The following is a 23,356-nucleotide window of genomic DNA, read 5'->3' as shown; positions in this document are numbered from 1 at the left end:
TGTATTATAGTGAAAATAATGTAATTAAACATGTTATATGTCGGTAAAGTGGCATTCTGAATCTTATTTTGTCATTGTACGTGTCATTATGGTATTATCCAGGACTTGGGTACATTTAGCATGACACATACAGATATTAGTGGAAGTAGGCCTTGACAGTCTCTTCCACTTGAATAGCCTTGACCATTACATAACAATGATAGAACCTACTCGATTGTTGTTGTTTTTTTTTTATTTCTAGCCATTCTAATCATTGAAAATTTTGACTTCCGTAGTGAGTCTCGTTATCTCCCTTTCATAGACATAAATAAATATAGACTGGCCGATAATAGAGTTTTATGAAATGAAAATTTGTGACTTGCATTTCTGTGTACTTTGTTTATGTCTAGGAGTTTTGTTTCATCTCTAAGACTGAAGATCATGCAATTTTTCAATTTTTCAGAATTCGGAAATCCGAATGCAATAGATATACATGTTTTCAAGTTACATGAAGTTATTTCCTTTTTCCAGTCTATATTTATTTATGTCTATGCTCCCTTTATAATTAGAATTATCTTTCGTTTCGAAGTGCCTGTGAAGTTTTGATGGAACCAAAGAACTGTTTGCAAGCAGATGTTTATTAGTCTGATTGCAGTTGTTGTATTTGTGACGAGCAGTCATATATTTACATCTCCACGAGCATCGCTACAATAGGCCACGAGCTATTTGCCTGAAAGCCAATTTAATTTCTATTTTAGAAAAACATACATTGCTATTATACCATTCCAAACAATTATTTCAGAGGTCCAGGCCTATATCCTAAAAGAGCTACAAGTGAATATGTTAGATAAATAGAATAACTTAATGTTGTGATACTTAATAATTACGCGCTGGGAATACTTTAACTCTTTCTCTCATATTGGACAATATCAACGTTGATTTGACCTCATTAAATTAAATTAATGTTTAATTTTATAGACTTAATTATGTTTTATATAAAAAGAGCCTGCATTCCCCTTTAATTCTATACCAAATAAAACATTTTCTAATAACAAACGACAAAGCTATTGAAGCTTAATCATAACAGGGGAGTGAAATAGTAATGGGTAAAAGGAAGAATTCATTCGAAACTTAGAAAAATTATTACGGAGAGAAAGAGTTAATTTCAATGTTTTGTATGAAACCGAGACGCAAGCAGCGTTTATGCTTAATTCTACCTGGTCGTTCGACGGTCTCGATGGTCCTGGGTTCATACTTTGCCCGCTGCCATCCTCCGTCGTCCTGCGGAAGTTTGGACTAGCGAGTAGATCATCTTTAACTTTGAAGTCACATCCGAAAGGTGTAAACATCATACATTATACAAAACAAATTCAGGATGTATTCTAAGTTACACAACTTAACGTTTCTCTGAGCTAGAAGTAAAGTCATTAGCTCAAAATTTATATTTTATTTTTTATCGAGTTGATTTTTCTTTCACCAAGAAGAGCTAATGTAATACCACTACAATCATTTTTTCGTTGGAATCAATTCACTTGTAGCCTGTTAATGAATCCATTTTTTTTAATTTGTATCTAATTAGTTTGAGAATTCCGGGTCTAGGCTATGAACGCAGTAAACTTCCTTCTAGAAGTGTCAAAACTTAACAAAATTCTTGAAGCATTAAGGTTTACTGATTTACATATCTTCATTGTAAAGCTTAATGCTCTGTCGTAAAGCTTTACTTATTTCATTCGTCTAGTTATGTAGCTATAGTAGTCAATTGTTTAGCCCACAGGCTTTTTTTTCTACTTGCACCAATATTCATTTTCAAGTTAATGTTTGAAAGATTATTTGAAGTGACATTTTAGGGTATTTGTCGTTGTAAGTCGCAGACAGGACATTCAAATAAGACATTCGGGATCACTAAGCGATTTGAGAATTAAGCAGTTCGAGTAGTCCCACTAAATTGTAGGACAGTTGACCTGCATTTACGTCCTATACTCCAGTAGCACCGAGTGACAGGGCATTCAAACAAGACATTCAGGATCACTAAGTTCGAGTAGTCCCACTAAATTGTAGGACAGTTGACCTGCATGTACGTCCTATACCCCAGTAGCACAGAGTGACAGGACATTCAAACAAGACATTCAGGATCACTAAGTTTGAGTAGTCCCACGAAATTGTAGGACAGTTGACCTGCATGTACGTCCTGTACCCCAGTAGCACCGAGTGAGCGAAACCTGTAGCACTGTAGTTCGAATCCTAGCATAAGATAATAATACATTTCGCTCAACAGAATTATGACTTTGAAGAAAGAAGAAATAACTGGATTACTTTAGAAGACAATAAATTTATTTATAGAACAGCTCTTTTTACATTCCATTTTCATTGGACAAAATAGTTTTAAATGAATATCTTTATCATTAACATCTATAAAAATGTATACATCGAATACTGACAGCGATTGCAAGGTAAAAAAACAAAACATCAATACTCTATTTCAGTGTAAAATTATTTCCAGACATTATGAATTAGCAGTTGAATATAAAAAAAAACAGGAGCTGGCTGGATACCTAAACTCTGGTGGATGGTATCCTATAAAAACAGAAGCGTATTGACCCTAATCGTAGTTTGACATAGGAGAGCTCAATAAATTAATTAATACACTTTTCATTAGGGCACTATATGAGTTATTCCCCATGTTGAAATGAGCATAGGCCTACTTATAATGGAAACATGAGGGCTAGAATTCAAATATAGAAATTGAAAAGTATGGTGCAATAATAGCTATGAAAACAATATAACAGGTATCACAGATACAGTATTTATAGTCAAATTAGTTTTGTTCTTTTTTGTCTTGATATTAACTTCAATCCAATTATCCAAGCTTTTGAGTTATATCCAAGATCTTATGATGTATTAACAAATAGTAGATCAAATACTTATGTTCCAATCGCTACGCCGCATAAACATTTTCGTGAGTTATAAATAACACAAACAATGGCACTTCTTTTTTTTTGACCTAGATAACTTTATCCGGACATGTTCGTGACCTTAATGTTGCTAAAGCAATAGCTCATAGCCTCACAAAGTGGCTGCAAGTAGCACTGCAGACATGTACCGTAGAACTTCTGAAGGCATCCACAGTTGATCATGTAGGCTCTCATGCATGGGGTCACGTACCAGACATGCCAGAAAGTGATGTAGGCAAACTCACATCCCCAGCAGATGGCTAGCGGTATGCCACAAAGGACTGTTAAAAATTTGTAGCAGCAGCCTTTGAAGCAGTTGAAACATTTGTAGGCACAGCTCCAGACGCAGTCGATGGAGTGGGCGCCGTCTGGTTCACCGAGGACTTCTTCAAAAAGTACCTAAAGAGAAAAAAATATAAAAAAAATTAAAATGTATTTGGGGTGATCTACCTTATTGTGTCCGTTAAACATATAATGTTGTAACATTCTGTATATAGATTAAACATACTACAAGCATAACGCTTTATGGGGCACATATTATATTGTTATGACTTTGCCATGCGCACCGCCATCCAAGATAGTGCAGAAAGAAGGTGCGCACTATCTGTGACTAAACAAGTCGGATGTTGACATTAGGACTAACGATTTCCGCCCAAGAAGAGAGCCAATATGGAGCGGCTGTGCTCAAGGCAGATGCAATTTGTGTTTGTGATGTCCTCGTGTAAATAAACGTCTATATCCTCGTTGAGTTGCCTCACTTCAGTTATTACAATATATTAGTTTTAAATTTACTATATGTATATAGGGCGCGCAGTGGCTGAGTGGTTAAGCGCTTGACTTTCGAATCTCGGTGAAAGCTGGGATTTTGAATTATTTGATTTTTTGAGGTTGGTCGTTGTGCTGGCCACATGACACCATGTTCATTAACCGTTAGCTCGCTAGATCTGAAAAGGGAACTTTACTTTGAAGGCATGGTGGTTGAGTGGTAAAACGGTTTGTTTCCAAACCGAGGGGTCCTGGGTTTGAATCCTAGTAAAGACTGGGATTTTTAATTTAGATCTTTAGGGCGCCAAACAGCTCTAATGGGTACCTGACATTAGTAGGGTTAAAGTAAAGGCGGTTGTTCATTGTGCTGGCCAACCGTGGGCAACAGGAACAGATGACCTTTACATCATTTGCCCCATAGGGTCTGAAATGGGAGCTTTACTTTTTTTTTTTTACTTAATGTATATATATATTTGCAAAGGTTTTTAATATCAAAATCTTTACACAATGTAGAAATAAATACAAGATTGCTACGAAAATAATTTGTGGATTAAACGTTTGACACAGTTCAATAGTTTGTAATAAAAACTGTAAAAGCCATATGTAAAATAATCTCACTCCGATATGTCTCTCTATTTGTATTTAAATTTAATGCCAAAAAAATGGTTTTAATTCTATTACATACCCTAACTCTCTATTTGTATTTAAATTTAATGCGAACAACAGTATATTAATTCTATTACATACCCTAACTCTCTATTTGTATTTAAATTTAATGCCAACAAAATGGTTTCAATTCTATTACATACCCTAACGTGATCGTTGAGACCATTGGGGTCTCTATTGACCATGTCCAGCTCGTATCCAGTCATTGTTACTGATGGTCAGAGTCAAACTTACTAACTCAATCACAAAAGTCACTGACACGCTTGGTACTGGCAATGATGGAGAGAATGCTTGCAAGCGCGTCTTTATACCTAAACACCAACACAAAAGAGAGATGTTCGTTTTTCTGGTAGCTATGTCAACAAAGTGTGTACTTGAGTGGTGTCTTAAGTGTGTGTTTGTGCGTGTGTGTGTACATATATAGGTTGGGTAGGGGGTGGTCGTGCAGTGTACATACGTCATTAAGAATAAACAATGAAGCCATCCATCGATTCCTTTTTTTTCGGGCAGCAGTGGTTATTGATGCCTATATTTTTTTTTGTGTTGCTCGATTATCGGCTTATCGATCTCTGATTTGCATTGCCATCTAGTAACCAATCAGGTTTTAGTGTTGACCCATTTTATGGAACTCAAGCCTCTTTGTTGTTTGCTAAGCAATCTTTCAGTTCAAATCAACCGATCTTTTCTGAGGGCGACATAAGCTGAGCCTAACAAGAGAGAAAACAAGCATAATAATCGATAATTTTGTATAGTTATTTCATATGCATTTTAATTGATAAAGAAATGTTTAATAATAATAATAGCCGTACCACTGTCTCATAATTTAAGAAAAACTGAAACAGAAAAACAAAGAAAATATGGGAACCTAGGCTTGGAGATTAAGCGTTTATGGAAGATATCCAAAATAGCAATATACCCCATTGTTATATCAGCCGAGGGGATAATAACTGACCTCGTAAATACCTTCAAGCCAACTTAAAGGCTACGAAAATAAGAGACTGCGCCGACCAAGAAGAATGTTTTTTGGACATTCCGATGGTCTAGAGGTTAAGTTAGCTTAGTGCGTTACCGCTAGGCGGTGTTGTCGTTTCCAGGGTCACTGGTTCGAGCCTCGGTCGGCGCAGTCCATTATTTTCGTAGCATTTAATTCACTACTATCTCTCTTACAATTTTAGTCCCTGGTGCTGCTAATTATTTATGTTTAATATAAGTAATGATCTAACTAACAGCATTTATTTTTTTTTTAAATGTATGTTTATGTCTAATGTTCAAATTGCCAAACTAATAACATAAGTTGGGGAAAGGGAAGGGTGAGGTACTTTAGTTTAAAGGGGGGAGGAGGGCGTATTTTATTTCGGCCTTGTGTTATGAAGTGTGTGTGTGTTTAAATGGTGACGGTGGGAAGAGATTAGCGATTGTTTATGGATTGTTTTTGTATGATGCAACATAAGTAGCACTTTTCTCACTTGATCTTAGGGGAGACGACTCGACAACGTAGGACTGAAAGGTTGTGATACTGTAGAGGGGTAGATTTTGTTAAAAAAATTTATTACTAAAGTCTAGTACAAGATCGCACACCAAGAGTTGCGATGACATGGAGGCCAATACGAGGAAGCGCAAACAGGGACGTCCTCGTATAACCTGGCGCCACACCTTTATGGAGGACCTCAGAACAGTGGACACCAGGTGGGAAGAGCTTCAGACATTGCCAGTGACAGATCTTTGTGGAGACAGCTTGCTGCCCAATGCGCCGAACGGCACGGAAGGAACTAAGTCTAAGTAAGTACATTAATTTGATTTCACATTAACTTGATTTTGTTTATATTATAAATAGCGTGTTTTGTTCTACAAAGGGAAGTTACTCAAGTTATTTGAAGTTCTATTAGTTAAAATATATAACGCCTACAACGGTTTAATTGTCTACCAGCAGTTTGGTGCTACAAGTCGACGACCGGTAACAACACCTTGGAATTATACTTGAGCTTAACTCTTGCATTGTTACACTTTGCTGAAATTGGAAGGGCAGCTTTCCTTCTAGTTCCAAGTATATACCTCTTAACTCTTTTTCTCCGTAATTATTTACCACATTCTGGTGGAATCAATATTGGTATCGTTAGCCAGGAGAGAAAGAGTTAACTCTTCGACTATCCGTATTTGAAGTAGAAGAAACAGTCTAGCTTGGAAGACTTCGGTTTAGCCGATGACATCTGCAAACTCTCTCCGATACAACAAACGCTCATGCCAAATTGATCAGATTCTAAGAAGCGAAAAATAAAAAAGACTGGATCACTGAACTACAAAAAAGAAAACCGAAGTTATGAGAAACAATGACAAAAGAGCCTAATCGCACTAGAGAGCGAGAACATCCTTGATACGGACTGTTTCATTTATTTGGGAAGTAGGTTTATCAAAGAAGGTGTAACCACTGGCACGATCGCAATAATAAAGCTAGGTTTGTCTTTACCACACTTTAAGCAATCTGCTGGTCCTAAGCACTGTCTGTATAGAACAAATCCCGAATCTTGAACACAAGCATTAAGTCTGTCCTTTTGTATATGTTCCGATACATGGAGAGTGAAAAAGAAATATGAAACAAATAGAACTAATATGAAATAAATAGAACGAATATGAAACAAATAGAACGAATATAAACACAAAGAAATTCTATATTGAGTGAAATTGAATCAATTATTTTGTATCGATCATGTGATTAATTTGAATACATCTAGAGTAGACTAGCAATAATACCCTTGTGCGATTGAAAATATTTTTATTTATTGTTTTTGTTTAGCGCAACTGTCATGCTTAAAACGTGTTCAGTGCACTTTGGTCCAATATACCTTTGTGGGCCAGTTGGGGGGTAGGGAGAGGTATTTGGGAGAAGGTGCTAAGTTTCAACTTGATCCGAGAATGGGAAGTGGAAGAAATAGCGTGAAAATATTCCACTCAGACCGGCGGAGCGAGTTAATACAAGCTTCGTAAAAAAAACAAAAGTCCAGACCTGGGCTAAAAGTTTCATCAACCAGATATTGGAATCAGGTGGCCGAAATGATATCTACTGTCAGCTTGCAGGTCATCTTGCAGATCATCTTGCAGGTCAGTTTACAGGTCTTCTTGCAGGTCAGCTTGCAGGTCAGCTGGCAGGACACCTGGCAGGTCAGAAGCAAGAAAAAATCTATAACCATAGACTTTAAAATCGAAAAGGGAGCTGAATAGGACACACATTGTGAAAACCAGTTACTAATGTAGCAAGTCAGGCACTTGATTTAAGTCCGCAGGGAGAGAGGAAATTTGGCGGGTCTAAACAAACCATGGGATCAGGTGAAAAAAGCTGCTCAGATCCGATTTCGGTTGAGAGGTGGGGGTTACACATGAATAAGTTAACCAAGTCAAGACAGTTTAGTTTCATATTTATCTCCAAATTCAATTAATTCCATAACATTTACTCTTTCTAATAAGTCCATTTTTCAAGTACCACTTAACAAAGGTTTTAATCAACAAAAGTAATTGAAAGATGGCTGCCTGGTCGTGCGGTTTGCGCGCTGGACTGTCGTTCAGATTTATCGATGGTCCCGGGTTCAAACCCTGCCCGCTCCCATCTCCCGTCGTCCTGCGGGAGGTTTGGACTAGGAAGTAATTATCTTCAACTCTGAATGAACATCCGAAACATGTAAAACATTTTTACAAAGAGCTATATTGTCCACCAATGACAAACTGTGGGGTACTCCATGAAGGTCAAGTTATACGAGGATTTCCCTGTTTGGTCTCTCCTCGTATTAGCCTCCATTTCATTGCAACTCATGTTATGGGTGATTCCTACAGTTGGAGGCCGTGTCCCGCAAACCTCATGCGACGCTCGGTCACAACCTCTACATCAGTGATGCCAGACCTTCGTTGCCCTAACCCAAGCAAATTAAATACACATAAGATCAGATTTATGTCGCGGGCCACAAAAATACTCGATAGAAACAGAAGATGAAATACAACTTGAAAGAGAACATCTTTCATTTGGATTTTGTGTTTTGAAAGCCTTGATGCTTAACGCCTTTGATTTGATGGAGTTTACCTTTGATGAAGTCCAGTAGGGAATCGGCGCCATAGGCGCCATTACCCCGTTGATTGTTATCCAACAACCAGGCCTGGATATGGGATTCCCCATTCCGTGTCCTGTCTGAGGGCTCCCAGTAGTAGCGGCCGTAGTGGTGACTGGGCGGAAACCAGACCGTACCACATACACAGCACACTGCCCCCGGAACGGGTCCCATTCGCTATAAGTGGTAAAAGGCAGCACTTTCCATGGGCAGCTTGTCTCATATTCCTATAATGTTACCGCCACTGTTCCGTGCGGGAGCCGCCACTCCAGCTAATTCGGTCACTGATGACGACCCCCTTTGTGAAACGGTGTGGCGGGCATTTTGGATTGGGGTGCGGGCTATTTGTTCCATCACTACCCCTTGTAAGATAAAAAAAAAGCTCACCCAGGGAATCCCGCAATGGCCTGATTCGCTACTCGTACCTGGCCTATCTAATTCACTTCTAGTCGTTTCCACCTGAGGCGCTACGCTGAGGCGACGGGTAGCTGGAATCCTCTGGGGTGGAGTTTACAGAACTGACCACAACTGGCTGGCCGCACAAACCAGTGACTCCGTACTAATCAAGACCGCCCAAAGACCTGGGTAAAGTAAAGTCGTTGTACTGGACACATGACACCTCGTTAAACGTAAGTCACAGAAACAGAAGACCTTAACATCAACTATAGATCGCAAGTTACGCATGACACTAATGTTAGGTATCCATTAGACTCAGACGATCAAACCAGAGTTTTTCACCAATTCGATAGTTATTTATTTTTTTTCCAAACATATACTTACACTGTCAAATGTGTTTCTATCCTTGTGTCTTTATGAGTATTTTATTAGGTTTTGTTTTTGTTTTGTAAACTATGGTTCAGTGTTTTTTTGTATTATTGTTACCTAATCTCTCTTATATAATCTAAAAAAAAAAAAACAAACAAAAAAAACACAACAGTGTCTTTCATTACTACATACATTTAACTATCTTATCTTATATAATACAGACGTTACTTCAAAAAAGAAGATGATTACGTCCTACGCGTCATGCATTTAGTCATGCATATTAACCAATGACTTAAATTCAGCCAAGTCACTGGTTTTCCTGGCTAGCTCAGGCAACCCATTCTATGCTTTAATAGCGCTAGGGAAGAAGGAGTGTTTGTACAAATTTGTCCTAGCATATGGGACGAGGAATGTGCCTTTATCTTTGTGTCTTTCAGAGTATTTTATTAAATTTTGTTTTTGTATTTGAAGATTATGGTTCAGTGTTTTATGTATGATTGCTACTTTACTTTTGAGCCTTCTGTCCTGAAGGCTTTGTAAATTTAGTGATTTTACTAAAGGTGTTACTCTAGTCAAATGTGAATATTCGTTTTAATCTCTCTTATATAATCTAAAAAACAAAAAAAAAAACAACTCAACAGATGCAAAACAGTGTCTTTCATTACTACATACATTTAACTTGAGTATCGCTATTGATAAAATCAATAAACTTAAATACACTCCAGGACAGTAGTTGGAACCAGTGAAATCTGCCCATGTGGAGTATCACCAGAAAATGCCGACCACGTCCTCCAAAACTGTTCTCTCCACCAAGAGGCCCGTAAAAGACATTGGCCCCAAATCACCCCAATAGAAAGAAAACTATATGGAGAGCTCCCTGATTTGGAAACCACTGCGCAGTTCATCTCATGTATTGGTCTAGTCATATGAACACTCCAACATAACAATGAGAACGATGAAGAAGAAGAAGACGATACTGAACTTCCTATTATGGAGAGCTCCCTGATTTGGAAACCACTGCGCAGTTCATCTCATGTATTGGTCTAGTCATATGAACACTCCAACATAACAATGAGAACGATGAAGAAGAAGAAGAAGAAGTTGTAGTGTATAAAAACATTTTTTTTTTTTAAATTTACAAATACCAACGCCCAATCAGCGTTTCAGACGTTCCTTCTAAAAATGAAGATTTTAATAATAGCCCAAAATTTCTGCAAGTGGGCCGGGGGGGGGGGGAGGCGGTAGGAGGGGTTCAAACACGGGACCTTATAGACAACAATCAAAGCGCTTGAACTAATCAGTAAAACCTATACGTTAGAGTTATCTTATCTTATATAATACAAACGTTACTTCAAAAAAAAAGGAGATGATTACGTCCCAGGTGTCATGCATCTAGTCACGCATGTTAACCAATGACTTAAATTCTGCCAAGTCACTAGTTTTCCTGGCTGGCTCAGGCAACCCATTCCATGCTCTAATAGCACTAGGGTAGAAGGAGCACTTGTACACATTTGTCCTAGCATATGGAATGAGGAATGTGCCTTCGTCATCATTAATCCGTCTCTAGAGCAGAGGCGGACTGGGTGTCAAAATCGGCCCAGCCATTTCTATACCATCCGGCCATAAATTTTATATGTGATGGACATCCAATTGTAGGTCTACCAGTCCAAAAATCATTGTTAAGTTTGATAATGTATTGATAGCTGTAAACCTTTTAAGCTCGGCGACCCCTTTTTACTATCCCCCACTATACCGCGGACCCCCCCCCCCCCCATAACGTACGCAGCAATAGAAGAATACACTAAATACAATCCATATTTTCCATGGTCTTAGGCGATCCCTGACAAATTGTCATTCGACCCCTCAAGGGGTCTCGACCCACAGGTTGAGAGCCCCTGCCTTAAAGGAATATATAGGTCTTATGTTGCTTTTTAATCGCTAAGTGTGTCGGCCCTTAAAGGATAAAGCCTACTAGTAACACTGTTTACGTATGTAGGCTATTACATTATTTTGAAAAATGTGTTACATTAAATTAGTAGGCCCAAGTAGAGTCTGTAAAATATTTTTTTGTTTTTCAATACATCACTCAGAGGGCCTCTAATGTAAGAGAATACTATAAAACCTTTAACAATTTAACACGTGCCATAGTGACGTCCTTGCGGCTGTTATCTTATAAAATACAGACGTGATTTAAAAAATAAAGAAGGGGATCATTGTGGCCCTACCGGCCCATTTGGGTACCGGCCCACCGAGCATTTGCCCGAATGCCCATATTGCCAGTCCGCCCCTGCTCTAGAGACACAGAGTGTGTAGAAGTCTAAGTCTTTGAATGGTAGTGAATAACAGTCAGCTTTTTCTAACCTTGACTACGTTTTGATGTCTCCTTCTGAAGACTTATAATAATCATTCTCCCTAATAATGGATCATTGAATGCACATAAGTAATCTTAATCATCTATCAAGTCTCTGTATTAATCCGAGAAAGAGAAATACACATTCATCGGTGTATCCAGTAGTGAGAATATTTATTGCTGCCTTAATCCAGTATACGATAGAATATAAAACAGAAGTCGTCTATACTCTCGCCACATTTGTTTTTCAATGCTTGGAAATAGATTTACTTTCGATATTTACAATTGTGTAACTGATTAAAAATATAATCCTTTCAATCGAGAAAATGTTCAATCTTAGCCAGTGTGCGGCACACGGTTTCTGAAATGAAATATTTATACAGCACGACCCGGACATGATGCGAATAGAGCTGCCAGTTCCAAGAAAACCAAGGTCGAAGGTTGAAAAGAGAAAGACGATCTAGCTAGATCGAGTACTATGCAAGTTAGAATTGATTTCTTAGTAAATTCTCTATGATTATTTCCAGGTATTTTACATTGACCTACTACAAATGAGTGTGTGTTTGTGTCTGATTTGTGTGTATGTGTGATTGTGTGTATGTGACTGTGTGTGTATGCAATTAACGGGACAGTTTAGAACTTTGACCTCCAGTACAGTTTGATCTAGAAGTCCTCAGTCAGTGTTGTTGTTTTTTTAATTTTATTTTATGATGGTTTAATTGAAATAAAGGCTATACAAACATAAAGAAGAAAAAATATGAAATAAACAATTTCTCTTTTTTCCTTGCTGTCATTTCAAAAAGTGCATAACTTTGGTATGATTGAAGTTCAAGGAGTAACCTAATTAGGAGACTTATCGTTTTGAATTTTACTGGAAGGAAGGAAGTCCTTGAAACCAGGGCCGGTCTTAGGGCACTGCAACCTATGCGGCCGCAGGGGGCTCCGCACTTTCGTAGGCCCCGCGCTACCTCTGGTTGTAAATTATTAAACTAAACCATTTGAACTAATAACAGGGTTTCCGCGGTCTCCTGATTTTCCAGGAGCTCCTGGAAATCTCCTGAAATTGCAAAGTATACTAAAAAAAAGTCAATAAAAATCTGAAATTATTAAAATATCCTAAAAACTCAAAACATGATATTTTGCTAGTTGATAGTAAATCTAAAAGGCAGACCTGAATGTTTATCGGCTTTATGTTGGAAATCTAACTTCTAATGTAGATGGCTCGTAAAGTTAATTTGATCTTGATTTAGCACTTAGTAAATTACGAATAACATACAAAGACGAATTTATTTTCTAACAAACAATCTTAATTTTCACTTATTATCCTTATCCCTACCGTCCCAGACTAGGCCCCGCGGAATCCGTTTCGCATAGGGCCCCGCAATCTGTAGGACCGGCCCTGCTTGACCCCCCCCCCCTCGAATGTTTATATCATTCTTTTTAAACTCTATATATTAACGGTCGTTTGGAAAGAAATTAATGTAAATCTAGGAATATTTCCGTTCTCTTAATATCGACTGTAAGCCAATAATAGATCTATCGATCTATCATCTATGTCTCAGGAAAAAAAAATATTTTGTTTTTACTCACGAATTATGTGTAGTCACATAGCAATAAATGTGTAAATTACTTGTTATGTTCTTTGGGTCGGATAGTGGATAGGTCTAACACTCGAAAGTAACAGTGTCAACAAACACTTAGTCTGGTTAGTGACCCAGTTTCTCTAAGCGTTGGTGGTACTAGTTCACTAGTAGGAGGGGGGAGAAGATAAAGAAACTCTGGTGCACAAGGTCATGTTACAGAGTCACTGAAATGATTGTTGAAGTTGACTATAATCTACTGAGTAAAAATAAAAATACATTCAATCCCTTACAAAGTTCTACAGTATAACTGTCTAAAAGTAGAGTTCACCTTTCAGACCTTTCTGGTCTATGGGTCATCTGTTTCTGTGGTCTACGGTTAACGACCAACCGCCTTTACTTTTCGCCAACTAATGTCTGGTCGTGTGGTACTCGCATCGTACTGTCAACACGATGGTCCCGACTTCAATCCAAAATTGCAGGAGGGGGTATGAACTGGGCAAGGACGTAATAATCTTCAGTTCAAAGGTTACGTCAGAAACCTGTTTAAGAAAATGTTGAGACGACAAAGTAATTCTCTAATGTTTTTCTGACCTAATCAAATTTGCTCTCGCTTTCTTTTTGACATAGTTTAGGCATCTATAGATAAATTTAATTATTTTTCATGAAAAAAAAAATGCAAGTAGGTATCTCAGAAATTTAGGAGTAAGGATTGAAGTGGTCTTAGACTGATTGATATTGTGTCTCTTGCAATCAATTTTTGGTGGTAGATGACCAACAGTAGTGTAGTTCATTATATTTCGAGTTTAAATATCGACAATCATGTATATATATATATCATGGGCGTAGCCACGATTTTTTTCGGGGGGGGGGTTCTTTCTTTTGAACCCCCCCCCCCCCGACTACGCCCATGATATATATATATATTGATATCCTTTGAATTATAGCCGTGAGTTTTATCTCCCTCCAGAGAGTATCTAAGCGGATAAAAAGATAGAGGCCAGAAAGAAACAAATATATATATATAAAAAAATAATTTTATTTATAAAATAAATGATGATTTTATCTTACAAAAATTATAAATCTACATTTCTTTATTATCGTAATTCATAATTCAAAATGACAATTCTTTTTTAACGGATTTATTCTGCAATTTATTTATAAAAAATTTAGAAGTTGTTTTCATTGTTCTCCGTTGTCTATTCTGTTTGATTGGGTAACACTTTGATTGGGACCTCAAAGACAGACATTGCATAACTCTTGATGCTTATTGTAGTTCCATGTATTAGGGTTGGTTGTTTAGCTATCCCTTGTAGTTGGTCACTTTAATGTTACTGAGCAAGAAACTAAAGGCTTCACACAAAGGTTGGCAATAACATTGTAGACATGTGCCGTAGAACTTCTGAAGACATCCGCAGTTGATCATGAAAGATCTCATGCAGGGAGTTATATACCAGACATGTTGGAAGGAAATGTAGGCGAACTCACATCCCCAGCAGATGGCTAGCGGTATGCCACACAGTAATGTCAAGAACTTGTAGCAGCAGCCTTTGCAGCAGTTGAAACATTTATAGGCGCAATTCCAGACACAGTTAATGGAGTGGGCGCCATCTGGTTCAGCAAGGACTTCATCGAACATAACCTAAGATAGAATTCATAAACATTCATCAAATTCAAACGTAAGGCTGAGTGAGTCAATTTGATCAAACATAACTTTTGAAAGGCAATATAGTCAAAATAACTTTAGCAAGACTAAGACTAGCACTAAGACTGCTATATTGATCCATATGGACATTTTTTATGATTACAAGCACTCTTTTCTCATATAAAGACAACACACCTGTCATATCTTTATTTATAGATATTGTGATTGTATTAATTGAGAAGCACGAAGTGTAACCTTTTGTTGTGTTTCACGTGAAGTCTAAATCTAATCGAGAATAGAATCTCGTTTGCGAGATCTGACCACATGGTCAAGGGGCAGTAGTGGCCATGTTCTCAAGATGAAAGGATGTCTAGCGTAGCTGATTAAGTGATTTAGTATTAATGGACCTCATTCACCAATCGTAATCAAACAACATTTAGCACGTGGTGCTCTATCTCTTCTACATAATTTACGATCAAATGTTTAATTCGTGATGGTTGTCACGTGACAGTTTTTTTTCCGTTGTTTTATCCATAAGATCACGTGACTAAATGTTGTTTGTTTACGATCGGTGAATAAGGTCAATTGTGTGCTTAGACTATTTCATTGGATATTTGTGATGCATAATATATATTTCTTATGGCTGAAATAGCCAGTGAACTGTTATTTTGTTTTATGGTAAATAAAGTAAAAGTCTGCTACGTGAAGACTTAATTGATTACTATACATAATAAATGTTGTGCCGTGCTAATAGCTGTAGACATACGAGATAAGTAGTAGTACGAGAACTCAAGCGAAACAAGACATCTTTTAATCATAATAGTATGCACAATCAAATGTCACATAAGAGCCGTGAACAACAACAGACACATATAGATAAATAGAACATACACAACCTAACTGTAGCAAGACAATATAGTGAGACATAGTCTTATCTTATATAATACAGACGTTACTTCAAAAAAAGAAGGTGATTACGTCCTACGCGTCATGCATTCAGTCATGCATATTAACCAATGACTTAAATTCTGTCAAGTCACTGGTTTTCCTGGCTAGCTCAGGCAACCCATTCCATGCTGTAATAGCACCAGGGAAGAAGGAGTATTTGTACGAATTTGTCCTAGCATATGGGATGAGGAATGTGCCTTTATTTTTGTGTAGCAAGACAATGTATTCAAACATAACTGTTGCAAGACAATGTTGTCAAACATAATTTTAGCAAGACATTATAGTCAAACATAACTGTAGCAAGACAATATAGTCAAACAAAACTGTAGCAAGACAATATAGTCAAACATAACTGTAGCAAGACATTATAGTCAAACATAACTGTAGCAAGACAATATAGTCAAACATAACTGTAGCAAGACAATATAGTCAAACATAACTGTAGCAAGTCAAACATAACTGTAGCAAGACAATATAGTCAAACATAACTGTAGCAAGACAATATAGTCAAACATAACTTTAGCAAGACAATATAGTCAAACATAACTGTAGCAAGACAAACATAACTGTAGCAAGACAATATTGTCAAACATAGCTTTAGCAAGACAATATAGTCAAACATAACTGTAGCAAGACAATATAGTCAAACATAACTGTAGCAAGACAATATAGTCAAACATAACTGTAGCAAGACAATATAGTCAAACATAACTGTAGCAAGACAAAAATAACTGTAGCAAGACAATATAGTCAAACATAACTTTAGCAAGACAATATAGTCAAACATAACTGTAGCAAGACAATATAGTCAAACATAACTGTAGCAAGACAATATAGTCAAACATAACTGTAGCAAGACAAAAATAACTTTAGCAAGACAATATAGTCAAACATAACTGTAGCAAGACAATATAGTCAAACATAACTGTAGCAAGACAATATAGTCAAACATAACTGTAGCAAGACAATATAGTCAAACATAACTGTAGCAAGACAAAAATAACTGTAGCAAGACAATATAGTCAAACATAACTTTAGCAAGACAATATAGTCAAACATAACTTTAGCAAGACAATATAGTCAAACATAACTGTAGCAAGACAATATAGTCAAACATAACTGTAGCAAGACAATATAGTCAAACATAACTTTAGCAAGACAATATAGTCAAACATAACTGTAGCAAGACAAACATAACTGTAGCAAGACAATATAGTCAAACATAACTTTAGCAAGACATTATAGTCAAACATAACTTTAGCAAGACATTATAGTCAAACATAACTTTAGCAAGACAATATAGTCAATCATAACTGTAGCAAGACAATATAGTCAAACATAACTGTAGCAAGACAATATAGTCAAACATAACTGTAGCAAGATAATATAGTCAAACATAACTTTAGCAAGACAATAAATTCAAACATAACTGTAGCAAGACAATATAGTCAAACATAACTTTAGCAAGACAATATAGTCAAACATAACTGTAGCAAGACAAACATAACTGTAGCAAGACAATATAGTCAAACATAACTTTAGCAAGACAATATAGTCAAACATAACTTTAGCAAGACAATATAGTCAAACATAACTGTAGCAAGAAAATATAGTCAAACATAACTGTAGCCAGACAATAAAGTCAAACATAACTGTAGCAAGACAATATAGTCAAACATAATGTAGCAAGACAATATAGTCAAACATTACTGTAGCAAGACAATATAGTCAAACATAACTGTAGCAAGACAATATAGTCAAACATAACTTTAGCAAGACAATATAGTCAAACATAACTGTAGCAAGACAATATAGTCAAACATAACTGTAGCAAGACAATATAGTCAAACATAACTTTAGCAAGACAATATAGTCAAACATAACTGTAGCAAGACAAACATAACTGTAGCAAGACAATATTGTCAAACATAACTGTAGCAAGACAATATAGTCAAACATAACTTTAGCAAGACAATATAGTCAAACATAACTGTAGCAAGACAAACATAACTGTAGCAAGACAATATAGTCAAACATAACTTTAGCAACACATTATAGTCAAACATAACTGTAGCAAGACAATATAGTCAAACATAACTTTAGCAAGACAATATAGTCAAACATAACTGTAGCAAGACAATATAGTCAAACATAACTGTAGCAAGACAATATAGTCAAACATAACTGTAGCAAGACAATATAGTCAAACATAACTGTAGCAAGATAATATAGTCAAACATAACTGTAGCAAGATAATATAGTCAAACATTGCTTTATTTTCATTTTAATGAGACTCTAAAAAAACTTAAACGGCTTTTCTTTCATTTCTTTGTTTGATTTTGTAAAGAGCAAAACACGATCTGAAATGTTTCTGACTATAAGTCGTTATAGTTTGTGTCGTTTTAAGACAAGAGCAGCCAGGCAAAATAACACAATCATCCATCTGCGTCTAAGTTTTAACCTATAATTGTATCAAGTAAAATTTAACTGGGGCGCAGTGGCGAACCCCAGGTTCGGAAGTCTAGCGCTAAACCACTCAGCCACCGAGCCCCCTTTTCATATAATAAAGAAAAGAAAAGACCTTGCGAGCTATATATTGTAAAGCTTATCTATTTCGTTTAGCGAGGGTGTCATGTGGCCAGCACAACGACCAACCGTATCATTATAAATGTTTATGTATAAATAAGTATAAATAAAAAATATTCAGATCACAGTATAAATAATTTTTCTTCTAGCGCTTCTGTTTTTATGATTTGTAGCACTAAATACCAATAAGCTATTAACTGCAGAAGATATTTAAGAAATCCGAGCCCATTGTCAAGACTAGTAAAATAATTACTGTGTTCAGCTCTTGATCTCAATCTTTGTGTGCGTTGATATTTCCAAAATGTATTTAATAATAAAGAGCCAAAACGTCTACAATTAAATTTAATGTATAAGTGTACTCTTGGTATAAAAGTAGCATTCACAAAATACTCTTGGTATAAAAGTAGCATTCACAAACAACAATATGATTTTAACTATTTGTTTTTATATTTATATATTTGTTTAATTTTGTAAATTTATTTTTAGAGAGATAGATAGAAAGACAAACAGACAGAAAGATAGATAGAAAGATAGAGTAGATAAGATAGATAGATAGATAGATAGATAGATAGATAGATTGATAGGCAGGCAGATATAGATAGATAGATAGATAGATAGGTAGATAGATAGATAGATAGATAGATAGATAGATAGATAGATAGATAGATAGATAGATAGATACATATAGATAGATAGATAGATAGATAGATAGATAGATAGATAGATAGATAGATAGATAGATAAGATAAGATAGATAGATAGATAGATAGATAGATATAGATAGATAGATAGATAGATAGATAGATAGATAGATAGATAGATAGATAGATAGATAGATAGATAATCATAGCTAACCAATAAATTTACTACAAACTGAAAGAGAAAAAAAAAGGTGGATAACTTCCTAGAGAGTCACATACCCTCACATGGTCATTTAGACCATTAGGATCTCTGTTGATCATGTCCAGCTCGTAACCCATTCTGTAAGTATAATGTACACCTAAGTTAACACTATCCAACTGACGTGCAACCACAGAGACTCATAGACTGGCCAGGTCTCGACTTTTAAATGCCTGTCGAAGTGACTGAGAGTGAATTTCTTTTAAGGTTGCTAATGGTATGAATGTAAACTGAGTCCCCCGACGAAGGTCTTTTGACAATCTACATACGTTTAATTAAAAGCTGGGACTTCAATGGAGTGAAAGTCTTTGTTAATCATGTATGTATAGAATAGGTCTCTTTACAAGACGTCTTTTAATAAATATTGACATTTGAAAATCAGCAGTATGTCTGTAAGAAAGGAAGGGGTAGGAAATGAAAGGGAAGTAACTAACAGACAGGGGGGAGGAGGGGCAAATGGAGAAGTAATGTATAAGGGAAAGTTGGAAGTCACGTGACGTAGGAGTGCTAAATTTAAATCTTAAACATTTATTTTAATATTCAAAAACGATCTTGTGATTTTAATCATGTTTTCAGAAATTTAAAAAAATTGATATTAATATTTTTAAAAAGTTTTCATACAATAGTAAAACATTTTAAACTTATTATCACCAACTGGCTTTACAGGTTTTCCAATAATGGTACAGCTCTTAGTAACTTTTCCTGAACTGCGCCCCAGTCCGCAATTTGCAGCCAGGGGATCAACGTCACATGATCCAATCATACTCCCCCCCCGGCCCCATCTTAACACCAACATGTCTTAAGAGAGACGACACTAACAGCCGCTAGGCTTTGAATGGGGGAGGGGGGGGAGATCTTTTGGAAAAAGAAATTAATTTGAAAATATTTTCTATTTTTATTTATTTTTTTTCTCAATTAATTAACGTTTACATCTGGTCTTCTTTTTGAAGGCATATATAATAATAATAAGGCTTGTCTTCGAGTCCGAAGTCTAGGAATGCAGCATTTCCCTTGGCTACGCAGCCCCAGCTGTGACCTACTTATTTTGCCTCATGAAGGAAAATATCCCTAATATGAAAGATAAGTTGCAATTTAAATTGCAAACTCTATGGTTGATACTCAGATATTTCCAAAAGTATGACGTCGTTTTGTGTGGCGCTCTTCTTCCCTCATGTAAGCTACATTTCATTCAGAGATGTTTGTAAATAGTCGCTTTAGTGCTAACATAATTTGTGGCTAGTACCGTTCTAAATTAAATTATGTAAATAATTTATCATCATAAATTACGTTGTCCTAAAACTAGGAGACAAGGACAGTAATAAAATTGTTTTAATCGTCGGAGAACAACTATATATTGTTAGCAAATACTAAACTGTAATTATCAACTCCTGAGATATCCTACTACCCTATGATTCACTGCCAGTAAAAAAAAATTGTTTTAATCGTCGGAGAACAACTATATATTGTTAGCAAATACTAAACTGTAATTATCAACTCCTGAGATATCCTACTATCCTAGGATTCACTGCCAATAAAAAAAAATTGTTTTAATCATCAAATTGTTCTCTCGGTCGTTGGATTGTTGCTCCTGACAGCTAGTACAACTAAACCGATACATGGGTACTATACTTTGTATTGTAGAACTTTTTTAAAACTTAAAAAAAAAATACAAAACTGTATCTTTTATTATTAATTTACTCAGATTCAACTTCATCACCATCATCATCAAACTCCATTTGAGGGTGGGCTTAAGAGGCTCAAATCCTCGCTTGCAAAAGCCCTGGACAGAAACCCTGCTGTCTTGCGTAGTGCATACATGTCGCCATACAGGTCGAGAATTTTGGGTTTCCGAGACCTGTCAGGGGCAGATTCAACTTAAGATGCGATGTAAATCTAGTAGTAAAGTTCCCCTTTCAGACCTTGCGATCTATAGGCAGATGATATAAAAGTAATCTGTTCCTGTGGCCCACTGTTACGAGGGTGTCATGTGGCCAGCACAACGACCAACCTCCTTTACTTTTAACCAACTTATGTAAGATACCCATTAGAGCTGAACGGACTTTTAAAATTAAAAATCCCAGTCTTCACCAGCATTTGATTTTGAACCCGGGACTCCTCGGTTCGGAAGCCAAGCGGTTTACCACTCAGCCACCGCCCCTCAAAAAGTAGTAGTAATACTATGAAATGATATTATTTAAAAAAACAAAAACTAACTCATTAAAAAAAAATCTTTACTCTTTTGCGTCTCTTATAAGTCTCTTGATCAACTATTACCCACTTGACTTCTTAACATAAATTATGACAGACCTGCTCGTGGTTTCATCATTCTACGTGGCCAAAAACTAACACTCTCCTTTCATCGTCGTAACCTAGGAAACACACACATAGGCCTACTCTCCATAACACAGATATGATAAGGGAACAATTAAGTGTAATTATCAATTCCTGAGACTCACTGCTGAGAGTTGGGTGAAATTATTTTATTATTGACATTTCAAACTGCACGTTCCAGTGGTTCAAAAAAAACATTACATGTCATATAATAGAGATTTATAGTTGCCTCTCTCCATCGTTCCAGTCATAGCTAATGCTATCATCTCAATTCCATGAAATGATCTAAAGTGCTATTGAAGGAAACCTTACTAATAAAGATAACTAGTACAGATAACCTGCACCCATTAAACCACTATTACATAAGATCTAAACGAAGTGGTCGTCTCCTTTCCATTAGAACTAAAACAGAAAGATTTAAAAACTCCTTCATCCCACTGTCGGTCAGAGTGTTACAAGATCATCTCTCATCATCGAGAAGTTCATAGAAGCATAATTGATAAAGCGCTGGTTATGAGTGTGTATGTGTTTCGTGTGTGAATGTTGTTCGTATTTGCATCTGTATTGTTATTGTTACAGTAGTAACGCTGAGGTTGTCAATTGTAGTCAAACTGAATTTCCATTTGATTGGATCAATAAAAATTATCTTATCTTATCTTAAAGGTCACCTCAATCATCTTCTTTTCAAATCAATTTTGCATTTAATTCAATTACTTCTTGTGTGTTTTCTTAGTCACACTTTATTAATTCCTTAACTCACTCAATCGTTCTTCTCTATTTGTATCCCTGTATATAAATGTACGCTTAAATGTCACAAAAAAAAAAAAAAAACAATACACGAGGTCCAATTCTTCTTTATTTCACCATTAGTGCAAGGTTTATAACAGACTCCCCATGCATAGTTGTAAATAGGAGAAACTCCACACTGATCTAACATGTCTATGTTGCTATGGTGCTAACTAAGACACAAACTTCACCGTGGAGGAGCATCACAACAATTAATAACTACAACTTTGTTGATGATGAGGAAATCAAACAGAATCAATCTATAATTTTCTTGTTGTTATAGCTAAGAAAAAACCGAGAGGACCGGGAAGAGCTGGGAAACCATAAAAAAAAACTAGCAAGAGACCGTGGAGAGTGGCGTGTTTTTTTGTCGAGGCTCTATGTTCCATGGGGAACTTAAAGGAGTGATCATGATGATGATGATAGCTAAGACGTAGCGTAGAAATGTTATTTGTCTTGATTCGCAAATGTCATATGCATGCCGAGGACAGACGCAGACGGCGAAAAGAAAATCTGAATCGTCCACCGGCGGACAATGGTTTTGCTTTGCAATAAACGTGGCAAAATAAGTAGGTCACAGCTGGGGCTACGTAGGCACGGGAAATGCTGCATTCCTCATTAATCTTCGGACTCGAAGACAACCCTTATTGCTTATTATATATATATATATATATATATGTATTATAAAAATATATATTATAAATATGGGAACATATGTGTGGGCAATGACCTATAAGCAATAATCAAACCGTTCTTTAGCCTATGTGTAATCAACTATTAAGATAAGCAAGTCGTATTATCAAAGACTCATCATAAAGGATCAGGGTGATGTTTACGAAATGTAATGTCTAAATGGATTAGCATTAAAAGAAAGTCATCAACATAAGGCATAAGGGGAATTGGAAAGGGGTAGTACCTTTGATGGTCCGGCATGCTGCACCTTTAGGTGGACGGCCTCACTGGTCCACTTCCAACCCCTAAATCTCTCACATGTGGCTCCAAGCGCCATGCCC

General features: G+C 36.4%; 2 protein-coding genes and 1 long non-coding RNA gene across 3 annotated transcripts; all 3 read right to left on the bottom strand.

The window, feature by feature from the left end:
• Positions 1-2,288: 2,288 nt before the first annotated feature.
• On the bottom strand, positions 2,289-4,766 carry LOC106076198 (caveolin-1-like). Its single transcript, XM_013237052.2, has 2 exons — positions 4,505-4,766; positions 2,289-3,329 (listed from the first exon to the last, which is right to left on the bottom strand). The coding sequence occupies exons 1-2, from the start codon at positions 4,565-4,567 to the stop codon at positions 2,991-2,993; spliced, it is 402 nt and encodes a 133-aa protein (XP_013092506.1). The 5' UTR covers positions 4,568-4,766; the 3' UTR covers positions 2,289-2,990.
• A 317-nt stretch (positions 4,767-5,083) lies between these two features.
• Positions 5,084-12,039, bottom strand: LOC129925685 (uncharacterized). The gene is made up of 3 exons (XR_008777377.1): positions 11,579-12,039; positions 7,363-7,510; positions 5,084-6,618 (listed from the first exon to the last, which is right to left on the bottom strand). It is a non-coding gene; the product is annotated as an uncharacterized LOC129925685 (long non-coding RNA).
• A 2,273-nt stretch (positions 12,040-14,312) lies between these two features.
• LOC106070622 (caveolin-1-like) lies at positions 14,313-19,403 on the bottom strand. The gene is made up of 2 exons (XM_056025750.1): positions 19,247-19,403; positions 14,313-14,789 (listed from the first exon to the last, which is right to left on the bottom strand). Exons 1-2 carry the CDS (start codon positions 19,304-19,306, stop codon positions 14,451-14,453), a joined length of 399 nt encoding a protein of 132 aa, XP_055881725.1. The 5' UTR covers positions 19,307-19,403; the 3' UTR covers positions 14,313-14,450.
• Positions 19,404-23,356: the final 3,953 nt, after the last annotated feature.

This window comes from Biomphalaria glabrata, chromosome 4 (assembly GCF_947242115.1).
Source record: "Biomphalaria glabrata chromosome 4, xgBioGlab47.1, whole genome shotgun sequence".
Lineage (NCBI taxonomy): Eukaryota > Metazoa > Mollusca > Gastropoda > Planorbidae > Biomphalaria > Biomphalaria glabrata.
Note: the sequence above shows the minus strand (reverse complement) of the source record. Positions and strands in the feature narration are given on the sequence as shown.

Excerpts from the sequence above, each read along its gene's own strand:
- LOC106076198 (XM_013237052.2), bottom strand. The coding sequence starts at position 4,567 with ATGACTGGATACGAGCTGGACATGGTCAATAGAGACCCCAATGGTCTC. Across the intron at positions 3,330-4,504 it reads GTCTCAACGATCACGTTAGG|GTACTTTTTGAAGAAGTCCT; the intron begins GTATGTAATAGA and ends TTTTCTCTTTAG.
- LOC106070622 (XM_056025750.1), bottom strand. The coding sequence starts at position 19,306 with ATGGGTTACGAGCTGGACATGATCAACAGAGATCCTAATGGTCTAAAT. Across the intron at positions 14,790-19,246 it reads GTCTAAATGACCATGTGAGG|GTTATGTTCGATGAAGTCCT; the intron begins GTATGTGACTCT and ends ATTCTATCTTAG.